This window comes from Antechinus flavipes, chromosome 5 (assembly GCF_016432865.1).
Source record: "Antechinus flavipes isolate AdamAnt ecotype Samford, QLD, Australia chromosome 5, AdamAnt_v2, whole genome shotgun sequence".
Taxonomy (NCBI): domain Eukaryota; kingdom Metazoa; phylum Chordata; class Mammalia; order Dasyuromorphia; family Dasyuridae; genus Antechinus; species Antechinus flavipes.
Window position 1 is genome coordinate 67,930,903 of NC_067402.1, and position 23,932 is coordinate 67,954,834.

At 36.1% G+C, this 23,932-nt stretch overlaps 2 protein-coding genes and 1 long non-coding RNA gene across 5 annotated transcripts in view; 1 reads left to right on the plus strand and 2 right to left on the minus strand.

Moving 5' to 3' along the window:
* Window positions 1-8,238, minus strand: part of LOC127564321 (uncharacterized) — a 131,787-nt gene extending 123,549 nt beyond the window's left edge. For both annotated transcript variants that reach the window (XR_007954232.1, XR_007954231.1), the window contains exon 1: window positions 7,816-8,238. This is a non-coding gene — a long non-coding RNA (uncharacterized LOC127564321). The remainder of the gene's footprint in view (window positions 1-7,815) is intronic.
* Window positions 1-15,205, plus strand: part of CCDC7 (coiled-coil domain containing 7) — a 152,807-nt gene extending 137,602 nt beyond the window's left edge. The window contains exons 9-15 of the mRNA XM_052000783.1: window positions 1,706-1,801; window positions 3,056-3,175; window positions 4,934-5,017; window positions 8,249-8,344; window positions 9,725-9,866; window positions 12,169-12,263; window positions 14,521-15,205. Of these exons, the coding sequence (XP_051856743.1) occupies window positions 1,706-1,801; window positions 3,056-3,175; window positions 4,934-5,017; window positions 8,249-8,344; window positions 9,725-9,866; window positions 12,169-12,181 (551 nt within the window). The 3' untranslated portion in view covers window positions 12,182-12,263; window positions 14,521-15,205. The remainder of the gene's footprint in view (window positions 1-1,705; window positions 1,802-3,055; window positions 3,176-4,933; window positions 5,018-8,248; window positions 8,345-9,724; window positions 9,867-12,168; window positions 12,264-14,520) is intronic.
* A 4,042-nt stretch (window positions 15,206-19,247) lies between these two features.
* The window catches only part of ITGB1 (integrin subunit beta 1), a 52,065-nt gene continuing 47,380 nt past the window's right edge, over window positions 19,248-23,932 (minus strand). For both annotated transcript variants that reach the window (XM_051963225.1, XM_051963223.1), the window contains one exon: window positions 19,248-20,522. In XM_051963225.1, coding sequence (XP_051819185.1) covers window positions 20,457-20,522 — 66 coding nt within the window. In that variant the 3' untranslated portion in view covers window positions 19,248-20,456. The remainder of the gene's footprint in view (window positions 20,523-23,932) is intronic.

Here is a 23,932-nt window from a genome sequence, read left to right on the forward strand (position 1 = left end):
ATATGGTTGGATACTCAATTACGGATTTTTAAGAGAAAAAAATAAATCAGTGGTCAAATTAGGGAGAAAACATTTGATTTTTTTTCCCACAGTTTTCACAGCAGATGTGTTAGTGGTTTTTTTTCCCCCTACCTAACAATTCTATTGTTTTCCAGGTGTGGATGTTCAGGTCATTCATATGGAATAGTTCTTTTAAGTCGGTATCTTACAATATAATAGTTTTTTATTGATATATCAAATTCAATAGGTACCAGCTTTGAAGTGGTACACTCAGAGCCATCAATGGAACTCTATCTTTTATCATTTTAATCTAAACTACAAATGTTGAAGCATATTCAATTTTGATTTTTTTCAAATTCAAATTTCTATACATTATACAATCTATTAAATCCATATTTAACAAGTTAAACATATTTAAAGGATTAAAATAAATAAAAATAGAAAATTTAGAAAGCATGTTTGCCGAGCTTTCTTTCTAACTGAAGTCAGAATTAAGCCATCCCTTGGTCTTTTGAGTGAAGATAATAGATTTGCAGCCTCTTATCCTGATTTGTCATGAAATAGCCCAGGCAATAAATTCAAGACAGCCGCAATGAGGAAAATTTAGAATTTATTTGGTACCCTCGGGACTGAGTTCTAATCGAATTCCGTACCTCATAGAACTAAAGACAGCCTTATAAGCATTTCTGTTTGGCTTGTTACATTTTAATCTGTGATTCGCATTTTACAACACGAGGATGGGGGTTTTATGAACCGCACCTGGGCAGATATATTAACATACATAGTTCGGTTTCGACTACCATCTTCCCCTCTCGGTAGCATCCTCCCACCCAGTACCACCCTCCGGTACCACCCTTAAGAGCATTGTTGAGCCCGCCCTTTGAAGTGCAAAAGAAGTCCCCCAATCTAGCTGAGCAAACTTTCTTCTGCTGGCCCAAGGTGGAAAGGAGGGCCATTTGTCCATTTCAGTCAAATTCCTCTGACCCCTCTATACCATTAATTCAAGGCCTTAATCTTATCATTCTATGTGGATCAGCCATAAAATGAGTCAGCTTAAATCTTTTATTTATTTATTTATTTATTTTTATTTTTTTTAGTCAGCTTAAATCTTAATCTCCAAACCAATTTCCTGATTGCCAAATGCATAGAATCATTTAATTTCCAGTTGAAATATATATTCTTTTTTTTTCTTTATGTGTTTCAACCATTGCTTGAAGTTGACTGAAATTTCATAAGGATTTTTTTTCTTCTGTCACTAAAAAAACAGTCCTCTAGGCTTCCCTTAAACAATCAGTTATATTATCATAGTTTTTGTTCCTCAACCTTAGATAGTTATTATCTTATACTGCACAGCTTGGCTAATAAAAACTGGACACTTTTTTTTTTTCTTTTCCTGTTCTTTTGTGGCCCTTGTATTTTACTTCTGATTTTGACTGATTGTTTCCTAGAGAGTGACTCCTTTATGAACCCTAAATTTCACAAAATAAAGACAAAGCTGGGGCTATGCATTAGGAACTTACTGATTTAACATCATTTGTTGGTTTTATAAAAAATACAAGTAATGAAACAATTAGTCAATTTGTGTCATGATTTGTTTGCATACATACATGCTGTTATGTAGAAGTTAAAAGGTTTGTAGATAATCAGTTAATAATTTTGTTTCATCTCTGACAATACCAATTTCATTTTTTCCCTTTCATCATAGCTGATAAAAAAGAAAAAAATGAACCTTCAGGAATTTCAGATGTGATTCCCTCAATTACAAGTCTAATTAAACAATTAGACTTAGACAGAGTAGTTGGTAAGTAGGGAATTATAATGATACAATTTTGAAATTCATTTACAGTTAAGGGAGGCAAAAAAAATTTAGAATGTGAATGAAAAGTATAGTGCTTTTTTAAACTTAATAATGAAAAAATGAACAAGCAGCATTGGCTTTTTTCTTGAATGATTTATTTCCTTCTAATTAATCAAACAGCAATATTTATGTGAGGGGGGAAGGAGAAATAGAAGACAAAGTGAATTTCTTTTCATTAAGGAGCTTACAATATATTGAAAAATGCAACCTGTGAAAAAAGTAAAGAACTAGATTCTAGACCTAGGTTTGTTGCTTTCACAAAATCTTAAACATGATAATGTAGAGTTCAGTAAATTAACTCTCTCCTAGATGTGTAACCCCCCATTTGACATCTCTATGTCTCTCTGGTTGAATGCTTTCTGTGAACGGAATGAATTTTGTCTTAAAGAAGTTAATTCCATTTTTAATAGTTCTGTTTTAGGCTTAAATCAGAATATTCTGAGCTAAAATATACCAACCTATAAATTCATTTTAGTTCTCTGGGTCATATAAGATACCTAAATTGTGTTTCATAACATAGTCCTTCAATATTTGATGACAGCTATGATGTTCCCAACAAACCCTTTCTTTATAATAGTCTTGATTCCTTCAATGTACTTTATATGGCATGGCTTTATATACCTTTTTAAAATACAGATCCTTGAATCGAATTCTAACAAAGGCAGAGTAGAGTGAAGCTTATTACCTCCCATATCTCTCTCTTTTCTTTCCATTGTAATGGTTTAAGAACAGCAATACTTCTAAAGGCTTGTTTTACTTCAGACAAGTATATTCTAATCTACGGAGAAGCATGGCTTCTAAATGATGTCTAACTTTTGGTCCCTTCAAACACTAGGATTATATAACCACTCCTGGTCTTCAGCAAATGTTGATTCATGTTTTGATGATAAAGTGATAAGATTAGTTGTGTAGCACACTTACAGGTATATAATCCAGAGGGTAGTGATAAGAAATATACAAAAAATAAATGTTATACAAATCAAAGAAATTAAATACATTCAAAAAGACAAAGTATAGAACATCTCCAGGTGTAGTCTTGATAAACTGTGACTGAAATTATTGTTAGGCAACAGTAACTTGAAGCTGTCTACTAAGCCAAGGAGGAATTGGAGTTATTCCGTCTCAGCAAGTCTATTTACCAATGAAGTCATAGATCTTGTAAAGTACTGAATGAAATCCCTTTTTAAATCTCCTTAGAGATAAGCATAGATGATTTATTAAAGGACACAAAAGAAGTCAGTTTAACTTCAGCATGGACAGATGTTTCAACAAAAACTGTGCCTTTCTCAAAGCTTCTTCAACAAAATAAAATATCTGGTAAGACAGACTATCAGTAAGTATTTCTTAAGTATTCTTTACAAGCCAGGCACTGTACTAAGATCTAAAGGTATAAAAAAAAAGGGGGGGGGGAGCAGATGAACAGTTCTTGACCTTGAGGGGTTCCCAATTTAATCACAGAAACAATAAATAAACAAATATGTACAAAGAAGATTATATTGGATAAATAGGAAATAATTAATAGAGGGAAGATACTGGAATTGATAGGGAATGAGAAAGGTTTCCTCTTGAAGATAGGATCTTAGCTGAAACTTCAAAGAAGTGAGAGAAGCCAGGAGATGGAACACTTATGGTTGGTTTTCAGATGTGACAAACCCTCAGATGGGTGAGGTGCTATCAAAGGAGATTGTGAAGGGGCGATCCAGAGGGTAAAAGGAGAACCAAGAGAAAGCAGTGTCCCAATAATCTGAAGAGAACAGAGTATAACAGTGTCAGAGGCTGCAGAGATCAAGAATAAGGATTGAGAAAAGGCCACTGGATTTGACAGTTAGGAAATCATTGAGTAGTTAAATGATGAGATTGGAACTCAGATTTTGGTGAATTAAGAAGAGAGTGAGAGATGAGAAAGTGGAGGCACTTAATTGCAGTCATCCTTTTCAACGAAATTAACCACAAAAGGCAGAAGAGGAAGGATCAAATGAGGTTTTGTTTGGAGATAGAAATATGATTGTAGGCAGTAGTAAGGGAGTCAGTAAATAGGAAGATATTTGTAAGACAAATTCAAATAAGATAGATTTAGGAATGGAAAGATTAGAATTTCTAGTTATTGGGACACTAATACATTGTTGATGAAATTGTAAACTGATCCAACCATTCTGGAGAGCAATTTGGAATGTGCCCAAGGGGCTGTGAAATTCTTTTAAATACAGCTGTATTTATGTATCCATAAAAGAGGAGAAAAGACCCACATATGCAAAAATGTTTGTAGCAGCTCTTTTTGTAGTAATAAGGAATTGGAAACTGAGTCGATGCCCATCAGCTGGAGAATGGCTGAATAAGTTATGAAATATGAATGTAATGGAATATTATTGTTCTGTAAGAAATAATCAGCAAGATGATTTTAGAAGCCTGGAGAGAATTTACATGAACTGATGCTGAGTGAAGTGAGTAAAGCAAGAGATCATTGTAACACAGCCATAGTTCTGATGGACGCGGCTCTTCTCAATAATGAGATGATTCAGGTCTGTTCCAATAGTCTTGTGAAGGAAAAAGCCATTTGACCAGAGACAGAACTATGGGGACTGAGTGTGGATCAGAGCATAGTATATTCATCTTTTTCTTTGTTGTTTGCTTGTTGTTGGGTTTTTTTTTTCCATTTCCTGTGGTTTTTCCCCTCTTTTAATCTGATTTTTTTTTTTTTTTGCTCAGCATGATGAATATGGAAATATGTTTAGAAGAATTACACAAATCTAACCTATATCAGATTGCTTGCTGTCTTGGAGAGGGGGAAAAAGGGGAAGGGAGGGGGGAAAATTTGGAACACATGTTTTGCAAGGGTGAATCTTTGCATTTATTTTGAAAAATAAAAAGCTATTATTATTTTAAAAATAACTAGTTACAACTTTGTTAAGTTATGATTGGAATAATTGTTTGTTCAACAGCAACAGAAATTCATGAAGGCTCTCTAATAAAGCAATGAATTTATATACTGGTCTAACAACTACTCCCACTAATGAAAGACTGGACTTTTTAAAGCATTGAATTATATCTCCTTTTTTTTTTTGGAAATAAATATAGGTTTACTAAAGGACAAAAAAGACGGTGCAAAATCATCACAGATGGATGTGGTCCAAGAGCCTTCTCCACCAAGAAAGAAATTTGGTAAGGAAGAGTAATGGTCACTGATTAGTGAGGATTAGCAAGTGGGCCAATATGTCTGGATCACAGTGTATACATATAAGCCTTGATAACAGATTGGGTTTGGGGGTGGTTCATGAAGCATGTGGGACAGAGTTGGACAAGGATTGAGGGAGTATGACTTTAAATGCTAGGAAAGAGTAAGTCTGGCATGAATATAATTCCCTGTACATCGAAGATCTCTCTAAGTCTTCCTACATTTCCCTTCCCCAATTCAAAATCTGACCCTTACAATTCCAAAACTCTCTAAAACATCTTTACAATTTTTCCTCTTCTTCCCTCTCTTTCTTCCTTTAATATCCACTCTTTCCCATCTTAGAGACTAATTCTCTTTGTTCACTTGGTCAGATATTCTTCTGTTTGCCCCAGATCTAGCACCAGCAATTCATTATGCATCTTCAATCTTTCCTCACAGGTTTCTTCTCAGCGGCTCACAAGCATGATCAGATGTCCTCAATAAACCCCACCAAATAAAATTCTCCTTCATCCCTTCCCTCAGTCTGGCTAATATGCTATGCCTCTTCTGCTCTACTCTATCTTAAATTATTTTGGCAGTTGTGTGAGCAATGAATTAGAGGACAGATAGACTGGAAGAAGGGATGTTAATCAGATGGATAGGCTAGGAAAGATATGACTGGGGCTTGAATAAGGGTTTTGGTCATAGAAGTGGAAAGAAGGAGCAGTTAGGGCAATAGATAAAATACCAGGCCTAGAGTCAAGAACATCTGAGTTCAAATCCGAACTCATATACTTCCTAGCTGTGTGACCCTGGGCAAGTCACTTCACCCTATTTGCCTCAGTTTCTTCATCTGAAAAATGAACTGGAGAAAGAAATGGCAAACCGGTCCAGGAACTCTGCCAAGAAAACCCCAAATGGAATCATGAAGAGACAGACATTACTGAAAGAAGTACACAACAAAAGTGCAGAGAAGATGATGCAAGAGATGATATGGAGCTAGAACTGATAAGACTCATCAGCTGGTTTTAGTACTATGCTTGGTACACAGTAGGCGCAATATAAATGATATGAGTGTGTGCGTGTGAAAGAGAGAGAGACAGAGAGAAAGAGAGAGAGAGAGAGAGAGAGAGAGAGAGAGAGAGAGAGAGAGAGAGACAGAGACAGAGACACAGAAAGAGAAATGAATTTTCAGTTTGGTTCTTTCATTTCCTGCCTGTCACTCCAACTCCTGTACTGCTTAGGATGACTCCTTGCAAAATTTTCTGGAAAGAGGCAGACTTGGACATCCAGCCCTTATTAGTAAAGTGATAATCAGACACCACTTAGAAGTGGGATATCCATTTAAAATTACTTATTCATTACAATAGAAGAACTTCAAAGAGAATAGGAAGAGTGGAAGATGGCAAGGAATGAGTGCATTAAAAGGGCATTACAGGGTAAGTAAAGGAAAATATTCTGGATCAAGAATAAAATAGCACGTTGGAATAATGGTCAGAGTTAATGAAGTTGATACAGTTATTGATAATACAAATGTAGCCCTTGGGTCCAAGACGAGTCATGAACGGACCTGCTCCGTCCTTTGGCGGGGACTTTCTCACTCTCCTGGCCTCCTAGGCCCCATATGAAACATTTGGAAAAATTCCTGCATTGTATCCTTTAGTTTTAGACTTATATCCCTTCTTGTTAAGATTGTTATATTCCCATTATTACTGAACCGAGGATCTCATAGCAAACATTCCCAGTCACTGGGATGCTCATGGTACCCAGTGGGACATTGCTTGGCTGAGACCTTACCCAAGACTCCTCCGTCTCCACTAGTTGTCATTCCCTATCCTTCCTCCCTTTCATGACAGCTCCTCGAGAAGGTCATCTGCCATCAGGATCTCCTTCCCCTCTCTCCTAAAATTTCTAGTCTGGCTTCCAACCTTGTCATTTAACTTTGTCTCCTGAGTTAGCAATGATCTCTTAAGCTCCAACTCTCATGACCTTTTCTCAGTCCTTGTCCTTTTTGCCTTCTTGCAAGTCCCTGACTTGGCTAATCACCCTCTTCTTGATATTCTCTTTAGTTTGTCGGGTCCCACTTTCTTCTGATTCTCCTTTTACCTGTCTGACCTTTCCTTCTTGGTCTTCTATGTGGTGCCCCTCAGCTGTGGGTGTCCCCTGATTATCTGTCCTTTCTCCTCTACTATTTTGCTTGGTGATCTCACCAGTTTCATCATTTCGAAACAGATGATTCTCAGATCTATTTATCTAGCATTAACTTCTATCCTGATCTTTAATCTCACATCTCCAACTGCCTGTTGAATATCTTGAACTGGATAATTTATAGACATCTTAAACCAGGAGCGTGTTGATATATATTTAACAACTTGCTCACTTGGGAAAAAATACACATATCCACTTTTAAGTTTAATTTGCATTAGTTTTGTATTCTCTCATTTCCTTAATTCTAGGCAATCAAGAAAACAAATCCAAGTCTCAAATTCCAATTTCCAAGGTGTAAGCACTCACACTGAAAATTAAACAGCTTGTGAGCTGGTTTGAGATTGTTACAGTACACTTCTTCTGATACACTCCTGTCTTAAACTGATCATGTCCAAAACTAATGTCTCCCCCCAAAATGATCCTTTCTTACTGTTTTCCAGTCACCCAGATTCATAACCTTGATATAGCCCTTGCTTCCTCTCTCTTACTCCTCCCTCTTACTCCACCCCCTCCACTTCCAATAACTCAAATGTTGCCAATTTTACCTTCATTACATTTCCTTTTTATCCCCCCTCCTCTCCTCTGACATTGCCATTACCTTGATGGAGGCCTTTAATTATCTCACTTCTGGACTTTTTGCAGTAGCCCATTGGGTGGCTTCTCTGTCTTGAGTCCTTCTCCATTTAAGAGCATCTTGTATTCAGTAGTCAGACTGATGTTGGCAGGTGTTGGAAGGATGGCTACCCTCCTCCTCATTTGTGACTGGCCCTTGCACAGGCCAGAATAAGCACTCGAACCAACCAGGGCTGTTGTGATGACGTTCCATGAGGTCACAAGAAAGGAGATTATATATAGCAGAGGCTCCCCAGGCAAAGGAGTAAGGGAAGACAGGAAAATGTGCACAGCCTTTGGGATGAAGCAAGGGGGACACGATAAAAAATACAAGTTGGTGATATGGAGGATGCTAGGGAGAGACAGGATCAGAGAAGACACCAAACAACTTTGCTTTTCTCCTTTATCCATCAATGCAGATATACTGAAAGATGGAAGGGAAAATCAGGGTAAGCACAACTCATCGTATACGAGCAAAGCAAAAAAGAGCCCTTCATTTCCATTTCATAAGAAAGGTAAATATAATCTATCAAAGAAGCTAGAAATAGAAAAGGAGTATTTGTAAGCTCATTGACACTATGACTGAAGAATCATCCTATATATTTTCAGTGATTTATTTGTTTAAATTTTGACTGAGGCATTTGAGTTTACTGTAATCCTTAGAGGACTCTTCCATAATCCAGTCTTGCTGATATGTACTTGCTTTTATTTATTTATTTTCTTAATCATTTTCTTACATTTTTAATAGTATTTTATTTTTCCAAATAGATACAAAGATAGTTTTCAACATTTCCTTTGCAAAACCTTGTATTCCAAATTTCTCTCCCTCTCTTCCTTTCCTCCCTCTCCCCAAAACAGCAATCTCACATAGATTAAACATTTGCAATTCTTTTAAACATATTTCCACATTTGTCACAGTGTACAAGAAAAATCAGATCATAAGAGGAAAAAAAAACATAAGAAAAAAAAAGTAAACAACAACCAAAATAAAAAAGGGTGAAAATATCGGCTTTGGTTCACATTCAATCTCCACAATTCTCTATCTGGATGCTGGCACTCTCCATTCCAAGATTATTAGACTTGGAATTGCCTTGAATCATCTCATTTATGAAAAACCTCAAGTCCATTACAATTAATCATCATACAATCTTATTGCTTTGTACAATGTTCTCTTGGTTTTTGCTCACTTCACTCAACAGCAGTTCATATGAGTCTTTCCCGGCTTTTCTGAAATCAGCCTGCTCATCATTTCTTATAGAACAATAATATTCCCTTACATTCATATACCATAACTTATTTAGCCATCCCCCAATTGATAAGGATCCTCTCAATTTACAGTTCCTTGCCACTACAAAAGGGGCTTTTGCTTACATTTGCTTAATGCTTAGTACAGGTTTCTGGCATATAGTAAACACGTAATAACTGCTTATTGACTGACTTTCTCTGCCACTTGAGACTTTTGTAAAGGTCACTGTCCTTCTCTGAATATCAGTGTACTTGCTTTTAAAACCCAGGAACTCTCTGGAGTTAAAGAGCAAAGGGTACAAGTAATTTCCCAGAGTCCCAGATAGTTCTTAGTTTAGAGCAGGTCAATTCCACTGATTCATGCCTCCAGTGTCCGTGATCCTTTGGCCTGACCCTCCTGGGATGGAAGATGGAAACTTGCTGTGCACTCTGATTAGTCTCCCTTCTCTCCCAAACAGTGAGCCAGAGGCCAGATCCTGGGCAGCTGGTTTTTGTGTTTGCTCAGGCTCCCAGACCAGTGAGGGCATGATGCAGCTGTCCCCTTGCCAATGTTTCTTTTCTTTTGCTCAAAACTATCTTTAGATAAAACTAATTGACTGAGTATCATAACAAAATGGAATGTCTCATTTCACCTATTTTTCTATCTGAAGCTACAGAGCAAGTTTTTCCAAAGGAAAAAAAACAAGCTTCCTCCTTGAAGTGCTTCACTATAAAGCAGCAAGTGAAAACACCTCAGCTGGACAGAAAGAACTGCTTCAGGGACAGGCATTTTCCTCCATTAATTCTTGGCAGGTAATTTAGAATATAATATTTTAATACCTATTAGGATATTGTGAAAAGGGTTTTAATTAGGGAAAAACAAAAAATTAGTTTATAGGTAAGCCTTAATGTCATGGACTCATTTCTGTGATTGATAATGTAAAGGAGAACATAAATAAAGTGACTTAGGTCCATCTGACTTACATGAGCCTTTGGAATGGCCATCCCCGCTGGGACACCCCAAACACACTCTTAACCCTTTATGAAATCTGCTTCTGCAGAGGATGCTCTCTCCTCCCATGCCTAATCTAATTTATTAGACCCACCTTTATTTCTTTATAATATCTTTTAATTTTTCAAAATAAGTGCAAGTAGAGTTTTCAACAGTCATCCCTGCAAAAACTTGTATTGCATATTTTTCTCCTTCTGTTCCCACTTTCTCTTCCTTTGGACAGCAAGTAATTCAATCTATGTTAAACATGTGCAGTTTTTCTAAACATAAGCATATGTTCCCATTTATCATGCTGCACAAGAAAAATCAGATCAAAAGGGAGGAAAATAAAAAACAAAGCAAAAACAACAAAAAAAGTGAAAATACTATGCAGTGATCCAGTCTCCATAGTTCTTTGAATGTGGATGGCACTTTACATCCCAAGTCTATTAGAATTGCCTTGAATCACATCCTTGTTGGAAAGAACCAAGTTCATCACAATTGATCGTCACATCTTGTTATTGCCACATACAATGTTCTCTTAGAGAGTAATATTCCATAACATTCATTCTCCAACTGATGGGCATCCACTCAGTTTCCATTTCATTGCCAGAGAAAAAGGGCTGCTACATTTTTGCACATGTGGGCCCTTTCCCCTCTTTTATGATCTCTTTGGGACACAGAGCCAGTAGTAAAATTTTGGATCAAAGGATATGCAGTTTTGTAGCCCTTTGAGCATGGCTCCAAATTGTTCTCCAGAATGCTTGGATCATTTTACAACTCCACCAACCATGTATTAAGCGTCCCAGTTTTCCCACAGTCAGAGGCACTTTTAAACCTTTGCCTTTCAATAACATGAAAAAAGCAAAACAAAAAGAAAACCGTTTAACTCCTTGTTCCCACTTGGGTAAACTATAAAAACTTAGAAAATACATGAAAATTTGCGTAATGGTTTCCAAGACAGAAGAGGAAGGGAATTTAGGGAGTGTTGGTTCCATTCTTTTCTATGGAGTAATAGGAAAGGTGGGAAGCAGACTACCAATTCTTGGGGCTTGTGGGAAGAAGGCAAAGGGAATAAAAGGAAGATGATTTGGAGGGTCAAGCTGGAGATGAGTTACAGTGGCAGGAGATTCTCACTTCCTGTCTTCCTCAACTGTGCCTCTGAATTGCATGTATTCTTTCTATATTATGGTCCTTTTTGGTTCTAAATACTATCCCATTCAGGCAGGAATTCTCTCTGGCTGGCTGCTGCTGCCCTTTTCCATCCTCTGCTTTCCCAACATTTGAAACCCTTTTTCCAATGAAGGGCACCTAGCTCAGAGACAGGGAAGTCTCCAAAGAAGATCCTCCCTATTTCATTAGGACATGTGTTTTTGGCATCTCAAATAGGCCTCTTTTCACATTCTCCAGAGGAAACAATGCTACTGGATATGGTTCTATAGTAATAATAGCATTATTTACCTTCTTCATCATGGGTTAAATAGGCTTTGTTCTTGGTTTGGTAAACTAACTTTTGTGTGTACCAGAGTTGAATAATTGGAGGATTGGATAGATTATATCTGGGCTGTAGATTTTAACATCCTGATGAAAAGCTTGCCTCCTAATATAAAGAAATGCGCTGCCACATTGTTCTGCACAAGTTATTCTGCTTTTCAGTTTGGTCCTTTATTATTCATTCGGATATTAAATTGTGTCTAACTCTCCAGACCCCACTGGGGCTTTCTTGGAAAAGATACTGCAATAGTTTGCTACTCCTTCTCCAGCTCATTGTACAGATGAGGAAACTGAGGCAAGCAGGGTTAAAGGACTTGCCTCGGATCACACAGTCAAGTGTCTGAAGCCAGAAAAGGGGAAGGGAGGGAAAAAAAACCTGGAACACAAAATTTTGCGAAGGTGAATGTTGAAAACTACGTTTATGTGTAATTGGAAAAATAAAATGCCATCAAAATCATTTTTACATATAACTGGGGGAAATAAAATGTTATTATTTTTTAATGTTTGAGATACATTAAAAAGGGGACTATTAGTCACAGAGGATTTAAAGTCTTAATTAAGCACTCTTCCCCATTGTTGATTTATTTTCTTTTAATGTGATAACAATGTACTTTTTTTTATTATAAGCAGAAAATGGAAGTGAATTACCATCCAAATTACAGTCAGCCAGAGATATTTTACTCCTGTGAACAATTCCTTCAGTAGAAAAAAGGAGATATACTCAGGTAATTACATTTATGATATCAATAAAATACTGTTTCATATACTGCTGGTAAATATACTACTGAAATTTAAACTATGTAATTGGAAACCATAGTACTGAGATCAATGCATTTTTTCCAGTAATCTTTATAATACTTTTCGTTAAATCAAATAATGTTGGCAGAATTATTTTTAGTAAGACTTTTATCAGCATGACCAACAGAATGAATACAGAGAAGTTTGGAGAGACTTACATGAACTGATGCTAAGTGAAATGAGCAGAACCAGGAGATCATTATACACTTCAACAACGATACTGTATGAAGATGTATTGTGATGGAAGTGGATCTCTTTGACAGAGACCTAACTCAGTTTCAATTGATCAATGATGGACAGAAGCAGCTATACCCACAGAAAGAACACTGGGAAATGAATGTAAACTCTTTGCATTTTTGTTTTTCTTCCCAGGTTATTTTTTACCTTCTGAATCCAATTCTTCCTGTGCAACAAGAGAACTGTTCGGTTCTGTATACATATATTGTATCTAGGATATACTGCAACATATTTAATATGTATAGGACTGCTTGCCATCTAGGGAAGGGGGTGGAGGGAGGGAGGGGAAAAATGGGAACAGAAATGAGTGCAAAGGATAATGTAAAAAATTACCCTGGCATGGGTTCTGTCAATAAAAAGTTATTATAAAATTAAAAAAAAAAGTTAAAAAAAAGACTTTTATTAGCAGTAAAAAATATCAACTAACATGAACATTTAATCCTTAAAAATTAAACTCTTTTACTGGCATCTTAGAGTTTTAAATTTGAAAATGACTTCCTTATTGCATCAAAGTAATTTTGCTCAGAAAAGACATTAATTCCTAACCTTTAGGAAAGTGCCACATTCTGTAATTTGTTCATTTGAAATATGATATCCTTCACAAGTCCTATTTCAGTATCATTATGGCATGGAAGTGACCATGGGTAACAAAACAAAATAAAGAATCCTATCAAGAGATTAAAAAAGGGCACAAGGGGGAAAAGAATTAAGCATAACTTAAAGAGACGAGCAGAAGAGATAGGAGATCACTTAGGAAGTAATCTGGCATGAAATGATGGAAATCTAGGAGTAAGCTGCGAGTAGACGGGAAGACACTAATCTTGTAGACATTTCAAGGGAATAAATGATCCTACTTGTTGCAGATTATTTATGTCATAACAAAAAATAAGAACCACAATGACCCCAAGATTTCTTGGTGGCGATCCTGGAAGAATGTTGGTACCACCAAAAAAAGGAAAATGTACACAAAGAAATGTAGACTTTAGAAAAAGAATCAACCAACCAATCAATGAGTGTTTTATTTATTACACATCTACTATGTGCTAAGCACTAATGATACCATTATATTAGTGAGACAGTCTTTGCCTCTCAGGAAACATTCTATTATGGGGAAACAATAATTTTAAATGATCTTTCCAGCAATTTTACCTGCATCGTAGCAGGGTCATGCATAAATGCTTCCTATTTATGAAATCATCTGAAAGCATTTAGTAAGAGTCAGCACATGAAGACTAAGAATATGAAGTGAGGAGAGGGAAAAAAAAGTTGGTTAGTGGAGGCAACCCTCAGCACCCTCACACACAAAGAGTCCAGATTAATCTGACCCTTATTAAAAGGAAAATTTAGATATCAGTGAAGCTAATTTAGAAGATAACTTTTATCCAGAGCTCTTTATCAAGAACATTCATTAACTAAACATTCACAGAGCATCTTCTAAATAAATGCAAGTGGCTTCTAGGCAGTCTTCAAGGATAAGCTATCCCTTGATATTAGGCCCCATCATAGCACTAAGAAAAGCAGCAAATAGCTACAAAAATTAAATAATTACATAATGTGATAAGGTTTATCAATAACAATGGCCAGGACATGAGAAGGTGGTAGATTGCTGGGGATCTACAGGAATTCTGCTTGATCTTGTATTGCTCATAGAACCTTTAAAGGAATCACTGCCAGTTCTGTGTATTAGCTTTTTGTTAGCAGATATGTGATTATTTACAAGGCCAAATTAGTCAAATATCTGACAGAAACATTTGAATTTAGTAGTTTCCAAAGAAAGGATTTATATTTGAGAATGGAAGTTCTCTTAAGATGGCTTTGCAGAATCTCAAGAAACAATGCCCGATTTGCCCACTGAGCAATAACATACACTTTAAATGTTGGTAAATAAAGATGCTAGAATTTGAATTTTCAAAAATCATAGCTATCTACCTCTTGCTTTATTTTCAGGGTCATATTTTATTTCCAGGAAAAAACTTCATGCCACAAAAGACAAGATATACTACAGTTGAGAAAATATTCAAATGATGTCATTCTTCTATGTAGTTTATATCATCAGATTTATTGTACTTTGAAGAAGTATAAACTAATTAAAATCTATTGGGTGTAATTGTGAAATAAGATCTGTGAATATATTATTTTGGGTAATGCCACTATTTTCAGTGTCAAATTATCGATCAAATGAAACTTGTATTCTTAGGAGTAATTTTCAAAGGTTTTTTTTTTGTTGTTGTTTTTGCATTAAGGAAATACACAAATTAGAAGCTCAATTTTGGTCACATACTAAATATTAAATTCTCAATTTGTGTTTGCAGAATACCCTCCTAAATTGAGTAGAACTAGGAAACTCATGGCTCTTTATTTGAAAGAGCTTAAAAGCTAAGTGGGAATAATTGTGGAAAACAATTTTAACTGGTATTAAGCAATGAGGATAAGAAAAAAAGGAAATCTTTTAAAAAATGTGAAAGCTGGCAGCTAGGTGGTGCAGTGGATAGAGCACCAGTCTTCAAGTCAGGAGTTCCCGAGTTCAAATCTAGCATTTTACACTTCCTAGCTGTGTGACCCTGGGCAAGTCACTTAACCCCAACTGCCTCAGCAAAAATAAATAAAAATTAAAAAATAAGACTATTAAAAAAATGGGAAAGCTGTCAATTCTTCAGGAACTCCTAATTCCAGGGATGTGTAAACATCCTTTTCAATTCTTTTTTAATCCCTCACAGTATCATACTCATTCAGTGGAAACAAAAAGAAGCCTCACCTAGGCTCTCAAATGATATTTAAAAAAAATTGTTTTATTCTTAGACTTATTCTTTATCTAAACAAAAGAAAAATATCTTAATGCTTGTTATTCTGAAATTATATAAAAAAGCTACCCCCTTCCTTTATGGCAGGTCTGTTTTCTAAAACCCTTTGTTAGAGAAATACTTCCATCTATAAACAAGAAACACATATCCCAGCTCTTCATGCTCTGAACACAGAGGGAGTTGGTTCAATTGTAAATGTAATCTCCCACACTGCAAATAAAAAAAAAAAAACACTTTCTGACCAAGCCACCCCCTTCTCCTCCCCAATATCCCACCCAGTGAGAAATCTCAGAAAAAAAAAGTCGCTTTGAACATAGCTTATGTCCAGGATCCCCCTGCACCACCTAGCTGCTCCCTGTAATAGCCTTTGACTCAATCACTTTACCACAAGTCATTCTTCTTTCTCTGTAGTCTATTCTTTCCACAGCTACCAAAGCAATTTCCTGAAATCACATCGGATCTATTTACCCTCTCCTCAGGAAGTGCTGATGCCTTCCTAACTGTTTCTAGGATCAAATATAAAATATGAGCTCCTCTTTAAATTTTAAAGCTCTTTAACACCTGGCTTCAGCCTCCTTTGTTCATATCATACATTATTACTCCCTTTCCCAAGGTACAGCCAGACTGACCACCTTGCTGTGTTCCCACATTCTGGGGCTTTGCACTGTCATGTTTTCACACCTAGATGTCCCTGCCTTCTCTCTAGTTCTCAGAATCCTTTGTTTCCTTATAAATTTTGTTGAAACATCATCTATATGAAGCTTTTCTTGCCCTTACACATGCTAATGCCATTGCCCCCGAAATCTACCTCATATCGATTTTGTCTTTTGCTTATATTCAGGACTGGGGTGCAAGCTGTCTCCTCCGACGGAATGTGAGTAACCAGTCCTGGAGTCAGGAGGACCTGAGTTCAAACCCAACTAAAGACATCTGATCCTTACTAGCTTTGTGACCCTGGGCAAGTCACTTAACCCTGACTGCCTCACAACCCCTCCCCCCCACTAAGCTATTACAGTAATCTAGATGATTAGGCTAAACTAGATGATGGCCATGTGAATATAAAAGAGGGGACAGATGCAAGGTATTATAAAGGGGGGAAGATGATAATTGGTAATTGACTGGATATGTGCCAGCAAGGATAAGTTTGTGAACCTATGTGACTAGGAATGATTGTTGTGGGGATTTGGAGGGAAAAGATGATTCAGTTTTAGCCATGTTGAGTATGAGATACCTTATGGAATATGCAGCTGAAATATTCAATAAGCAGTTAACAGATATGTGCTGGAAATTGGGGCTAAATTATGAAGAAAAAAGAACTGAAAAATATTCACAACCAAATGAAATAACCAAGTTATTATTAATAAGAGAAATACAAGTCAAACAGTCCTTGAGGTTTTATTATACATCCTGCAAATTGGTTAAGGAAAAAAAATGGCAGTAGTCAATGTTGGAGTGTTCTGGAATGATAGGAACATCAATGGTGGAGCTGTGAAGTTGTACAACCATTTTGCAAAGCAGTGGTGTATTATGCAACTAAAGTGACTAAAATGTCCGTACCCTTCAAATCAAAGACTCTACTGCTGGACTTAAGGATGTCTTTGATAATAAGAAAATTTCCATATGCTCCCAAATATTTGATACCTAAGAATTGAAAACATAGTAGATGCCTATTAACTGAGGCATAGGTAAACAAATTATGGAAAAGAATGTGAGTATTACTATGCTGGTAGAGGGAAGGGAAAGGATATTTGATATAACTATGATGTAAGAAATAGGAGGTATCAATAAAAAACTTATTTTTAAAAAGATACTAAATTAACTATCACCTGACTATACTGAAATCTCACTATTGCATGTATAGGCCCAAGAAAGTGATAGCATTAAAAAAGGCCTTGCATGTGCAAAAACATATATAGCAGCATTATAAAGTTTATGTCCAAAAAAGCAGGGAATAGCTGAATTAGTATATGGTATTTAAATGTAATAGATTATTAATTGTTCCAGAATGAACAGCAAGTAGAAACGACTTAGGAAAACTGGAAAATGTACACAAAGAGAACAAAGCAACACCTGAGAATGGCCACAAGCAATCGCTATGGCACTGTAAACACCACTGTGCTCAGTTCTGAGAGATCACACAAACGTGGTGGGTGCTGGCTGACCATGACTGGTCATCAGCAACTGGGATCCCCCCCGACCAATCACTCATGCCCAAGGAGCTGCAGATCCACACAGCGTGCTGGCCACACTGGGAGCTCCGCCCTCTTACCTACATCACAGGGGCGCACGGAGACCCCAAGGCAGTCCTGCAGCCACAGGCCTGGGCCCATGCTCTGACTCGGGCTCCATCAGCAGCCAGCCTCAGTTGGCTGAGACAGAAAGACTGTTCTCAGCAAGGCTCCCAGCCTGGCTCACATGCTGAAACCCCTGGGTTACATGACGAGAGGACCTATCGCTTCTACTTCATCAAAACACAAGACTGGGCTGCCATTATTTACCTAGATCCCAGGCCCTCCCACTTCCCACCCTACACCAATGTTCAGAGGCACCCTGCGGAGACACAAGGCTGAGGGAACAGCACAAAGCACTGTTCATCCATTGAAGTTGACCCAACCTCACTTCAGACACTGGTTCATGAAGTAGGAAACCCTAAAATCAAGAGACGCTGTTGCAGAATATAAGATAAACATATAAAATCATCTACATTCTTACTAATATAGATTTTTAAAAAAATACCAACAAACTATCAAGTATTGGGGAATTAACATACAGAAATATATAGGACCAATATGAGGACATAAAATCACAAAAACAAAGGCAGATCTAAATAACTGAACATTCAATATTCAAATAATGACTATAGTAAAAAGTGACATTTCTAAATTATAAATGAAAAATTAAAAACCAAGGACATTCAAGAATTATAAAAATCATACAATTTACTTGGAAAAATAAGGAAACTATCAATTTGTGAGGTGTGATTCACATCCCATAACAAAGTATCAAGGCCACTTGCATTGGAAAGTAAAAGAGAAACATGTCCAGGAGAGATGCAATGAATATTCAACCAGATGTATAATAAGCTTAGTGTTTGATTAGCCTGTAAATAAAAATGAGGCAAAGAATTTAATATTAAACATAATTGGGAAAAAGGTTGGTAACATAGCTAGAAAAGGCTTTACAAGAACATCTCACACCATGTGCTTCACTGTATAAAAGTGAAATAACTGAACCTTTTTTTTTTTAAAATCAATCCCCCTATCAGATTTTCTGAGTGCTCCCTCATGGCTTCCTTGTGGTATACACTTCATAAACCGTATGCTCTGTAGCACATCTGATGAATAGGCTACACTCAAGAAAAAGAGGGCAGCTGGACACAGAACAGCTGTTATATTGAATCTTAGAATTGGAAATAACTTTAGACATCATCTAAATCCTTTCTCCCATATGATGCCAGGAATGCCTTCTATAACATTCCTGGACAGATGAGCTCACAATTTCCATTTGCCTTTTTGTCTTCTCCCATCCAGGATTCTCTCCCCATTTCCTCTCTTCTTCAACCTACTCCACTTGAATACCTTGCAAAAATTTAGCAGGGTTGTCCCAGAACACAAAGGGTCATTCCTCCTTTTGGGGGTGCATCTCTCTCAGCTTGAAAAACTGCTTTGTTTCCTACTCCAGATCTACACAACACTTACAAAAGAAGCAAGTCGGGAGCTCGTTATTCTGCAGTACCCCAGAAACAGCAGTAACAGAACATCAGGATGCATTCTTAGGCATTCACACTACCCCCCCCCCCCCTCACTGTCCAACCTGTCAAACGTTTTTGGGTGGGAGAGAGAAAAACATATGCTACAAAGAGAACAAACCTAATTTGGGTATTTTAGGCATTTTTATTCAATAAATAACTTCAATAGCACTGTAAAAAGTGAACAACTGTTAAAACAAAAAGGCACTTAAAACAAGAACGTGACTAGTAGGGAACAAGATGGGCAATTCAAATGACCAGAGGCAAATGTACAATGTTCTGTTATGGCACTTGTGAAAAATAAGAGAGGAGAGCAATGATCTTGTGCATCACAGTAAACTTGTGTTTGCTGAAAAGGCAGAATTTACAGCTCAGGTGGCAAAAGAAAAGTGTCAATACAAAATTTTACAAAAAAATGGTAATCAAATACATTAAAAGATTAGAAATGGTGACCAAAAGCACCAGGCTTTCAAAAAAACAAAATAAAATAAAAGCATTTTAAACTAAAAAGTCCCCAGTCAGCAGACACCACATGAATTAAGGCCTTTATGTAAATAATATTTTTCAAGGACTGCTTTGCAGGATAGTTTGCAGTAAATAGGCCCCAGCTTGAATTTACAAATAAAGGCATAAAGTTACCAAGCACCAGTAACTCTTGAAAACAGCACATAGATTTTTTTTTTAAAGCTATTTTCCCCCTTCCTAGTATTTCCAATTCATTCCACATTTTTTAGTCCTCCAGTAGACAATAGGAAAATACTAATTAAATATTTAAAAAAATTTTAGGCATTTGATTATCAATTTAGTTAAGTTCCAGCAATGTAATCAATCAGAGGCACCTCACAGGCAAATCTCAATAAGATAAGTTCAAAAGCAATATTTCTAGCTAAGCTAATAGCTAAGTAATTACTTTGGATTCAATGTATTTGCAAATTCAAGTCCTGATATTTTTGTAAAGCTAAAATTCCATTTAATACTTAATGGATAGACCTCATCATGCTGATTACTTTAACCAGTTCCCTCTCAAAGTATTGTTATCAGTATATTTTTCCTAAAGATAACAACAGCTCAGGAGGGAAAAGGTCAAAAGGCACAATGTGACCTCAGCTGACTAGGATCAAGATCCTATCTCAAGTTTTCTGTCAGTCCCTGGCACTGATTATAACTCTCTATTTGAAAAAAAAAATTATACATACTGTACATTTTCAGAACCTGCATAGGAAACACATACATGTATGAGTTAGTAAAACCACTGCGGTATTGCCCTAAAGCTATCTTACTGTGACTATAAAAACTGCCCCTACAGACAAGGTTGTGGACTTGCATAAGCGTATTCATTTGCCCTCATACTTGGGGTTGACCACAGTTGTCACTGCACTCTTGTAAATTGGATTTTCACCCTAAAAAAGAAAGAGGAGAAAATAAATTAGTCATATTTTGAAGTTAAGCTGTTAAGCTATTTGTTAGGACACCACATAAAACCAACTGTTACATTTTCTTTAATCAAGAATGAACATTAATAAAAGATACTAACAGAACCAAAGCTTTTTTTCTGTTGGTTGAATAAAAAGGTATTCTAACTATACAATAGAACTGATAAAAGTAAAGAATTTAAAGAAACTTGGTGAGGCACAAACTGGTACAGAATAAAGAAAGCACCAGAACCAAGGGAACAATACATAAGAATCACAAAAATATAGAGAATACTAAAAGATATCAGAATTCAGATTAATATAATAACAGTTTTTGATTCCAGAAGACTAATGATACTTGCTTCCTCCCAGTAAAGAGGCAGACAATGGATATGGAATGGTGTATTCTATGTCCCCCAAGTTTGATTTGCCTCAACTGTCCCTTGTATCAAGGGAAGATTTCACTGGTGGCAGTATTGGGGGTGGAGAAGCTGGTACTGAAAAGAGACAGTGGTAATTTAAAAAAAAAAATCTATTAAAAACAATTTAAAGGCATTCAAACATAATCAATGCTATTTCAAACACATTCAGAATTCATTCACTCTTCCCTAAGAGGTATACTTAAATCTTTTATCATGAGCAAGGAATGTACCTCCTGCCAGTATTTCCTCAGTGGCCACTTTTATGCATGACTTGAAGAAAGCACGACTCTTCTGTGGTTTAGCTGACTATATTGCTGCTTATACTATTACTGGACTTGGAATCCTATTCATAGGATTCACTCAATCAACATTTATTGAGTGAATAAATAGAAAGACATCTAAATTATCAATGGTTCCTCCATCTGTAGGATAAGAACTCGTTCAAATTTTGAGGGGACAATGAGAGTTCCCCAATATGTTTAGAGAGTTCAGGAAACTTTAGGGTAAATCCACCCTAAAAATCATAGACTGAATAAGTAATGTCACTGGATTACAAAAGGCAAGTATGATGATAATTACATCATTTTTCATAAACTTATTAAAGTGTTTCTCTTTAATAATCATTATCCTGGTAACCAGAAATCTAAAAATCACAATATTGACACATTTTCAAAGTCTAAATATAGCAAACCACCTAGATCATATGAGATACCAAGTTGGTCCCAATTGTGGGAACTCCCAGCATGCACAGGCAACTACATTTTATGAAGGAGAAACATTATGGATCCCATTTAAACAGTAGCTTCAATTAGACTTGTGCATAGATTTGCTCTTTTGGGAAGTTGTAGAAGAGTAACTCGAGACCACAAGGTTATCTGAGGATGCACATGATTCTAATGCTGTAGAATGAACTCTATAGAAGCAATAGAGATATCATTTTTAAAAAAGGTGCTTAGAAATAATCAGAAAATATTATTTTGGTAATTTCAGTGAAGTGTTTATGTAGTTCTCTTTGGGTGACAAATCTGCAAGATGATATATCATGTGAATACATGGGGAGTTGGGAATTTATAAGATTAGATGCACAGAAAAATGACATAAAAAGATAGTATTGACCCCTACACACACACACACACACACACACACACACACACACACACAAACAATCAAAAAATATCTGTAGTGGACTATGAAATCAACCACAATAATTCAGCTGAGTAGCTGAGTTAACATGTCATAGACATTCAGAATCATAAACTTATTAAAGTGTTTCTCTTTAATAGTCATTATCCTGGTAAGAGATCTAAAAATCACAATATTGACACATTTAGCTTATTAAAGCTAGCATATCTAAAACACTGAACTATATTTTTCTTTCCTAAAATAGATTTTAAAAATATTTTTGTTTTTTTTAATGATTTAAATTTATCCTGCATTATTTTTTCCTCTCCCAGAGAATTCTTAAAAATCAGTAAATCCAATTTATACATTAGAAAAAAAAATTGACAGTATATTCAGGGTGGAACCTTCTATCTCTGCAAAATGAGAAGGGGGATGGAATCTCTTATTTGGTACCAACTTTTGAACCTTTTTTTTTTTTTTGCTGAGGCAATTGGGGTTAAGTGACTTGCCCAGGGTCACACAGCTAGGAAATATTAAATGTCTGAGGCCAGATTTGAACTCATGTCCTCCTGACTTCAGGACTGGTACTCTATCCACTGTGCCACCTAGCCGCCCTGAACCTTATTTTTTAAAATTAAGTTATTAAATAATTATAAATGAGATAGTGTGTTTGTATTTAATAAGGTCCTATAAAAATGGTATTCTATACATTTAACAAAGATGAAGTGGAGTTGGGCAGGAATTTATACTGTGCAAGTTAGGAAACCAAAGCAGTACTGCTGATTTTACCACAGATTTTACCAAGCTATTTTGGCCAAATCATCTAAACTTATTCTGCTCCTATTCCTCCTCTTGCATCTCTTACAGAGATGTTATAAAAAACCCAACCAAACAAACACAATACCTCATTTATAATAATTTAATAGCTTAATTTAAAAAATAAGGTTCAGGGCAGCTAGGTGGCACAGTGGATAGAGTACCAGTCCTGAAGTCAGGAGGACATGAGTTCAAATCTGGCCTCAGACATTTAATATTTCCTAGCTGTGTGACCCTGGGCAAGTCACTTAACCCCAATTGCCTCAGCAAAAAAAAAAAAAAAAAAAAAAAAGGTTCAAAAGTTGGTACCAAATAAGAGATTCCATCCCCCTTCTCATTTTGCAGAGATAGAAGGTTCCACCCTGAATATACTGTCAATTTTTTTTTCTAATGTATAAATTGGATTTACTGATTTTTAAGAATTCTCTGGGAGAGGAAAAAATAATGCAGGATAAATTTAAATCATTAAAAAAAAACAAAAATATTTTTAAAATCTATTTTAGGAAAGAAAAATATAGTTCAGTGTTTTAGATATGCTAGCTTTAAACAATAGCAAATCATAAAGCAAAGAATTTATTTTGTAGTTGCTTCCAGCCATTTATAATTACACTGGTAATCTGATAATTTCTCATAAAAATGTGAAATCATATTTGGATAATATTGACTGACTCACAGGGACCAGTTTAGTGAAAGACTTTACCTTACAAGAAAAAGTCATTGCATAGTCAAACATTTCACTGAGTATTTGCAAGGTGAAGCCAAATGAGCAAAAAACCTATCATGCAAAGTTAGCAGATCAAATTAAACTAAGAGCACATGCCTGTCCAAATGAAACCATTAGGCCTGGTTTAAATTCAAAAGAAACTTTTAAAAAATAACTCAGACTAGTTTCTGTTAGGTAGAAAGAAGGGGATATGGGTAGAAATGGGGAATGTGATGTTAACATCACAAAAAAATTAAACCAAAGATTCTTGGCAATGTACTACAATAAAGATTCTTTTTCTTTGAATGAATAAGTGAAAGACAACCAGCCACTTG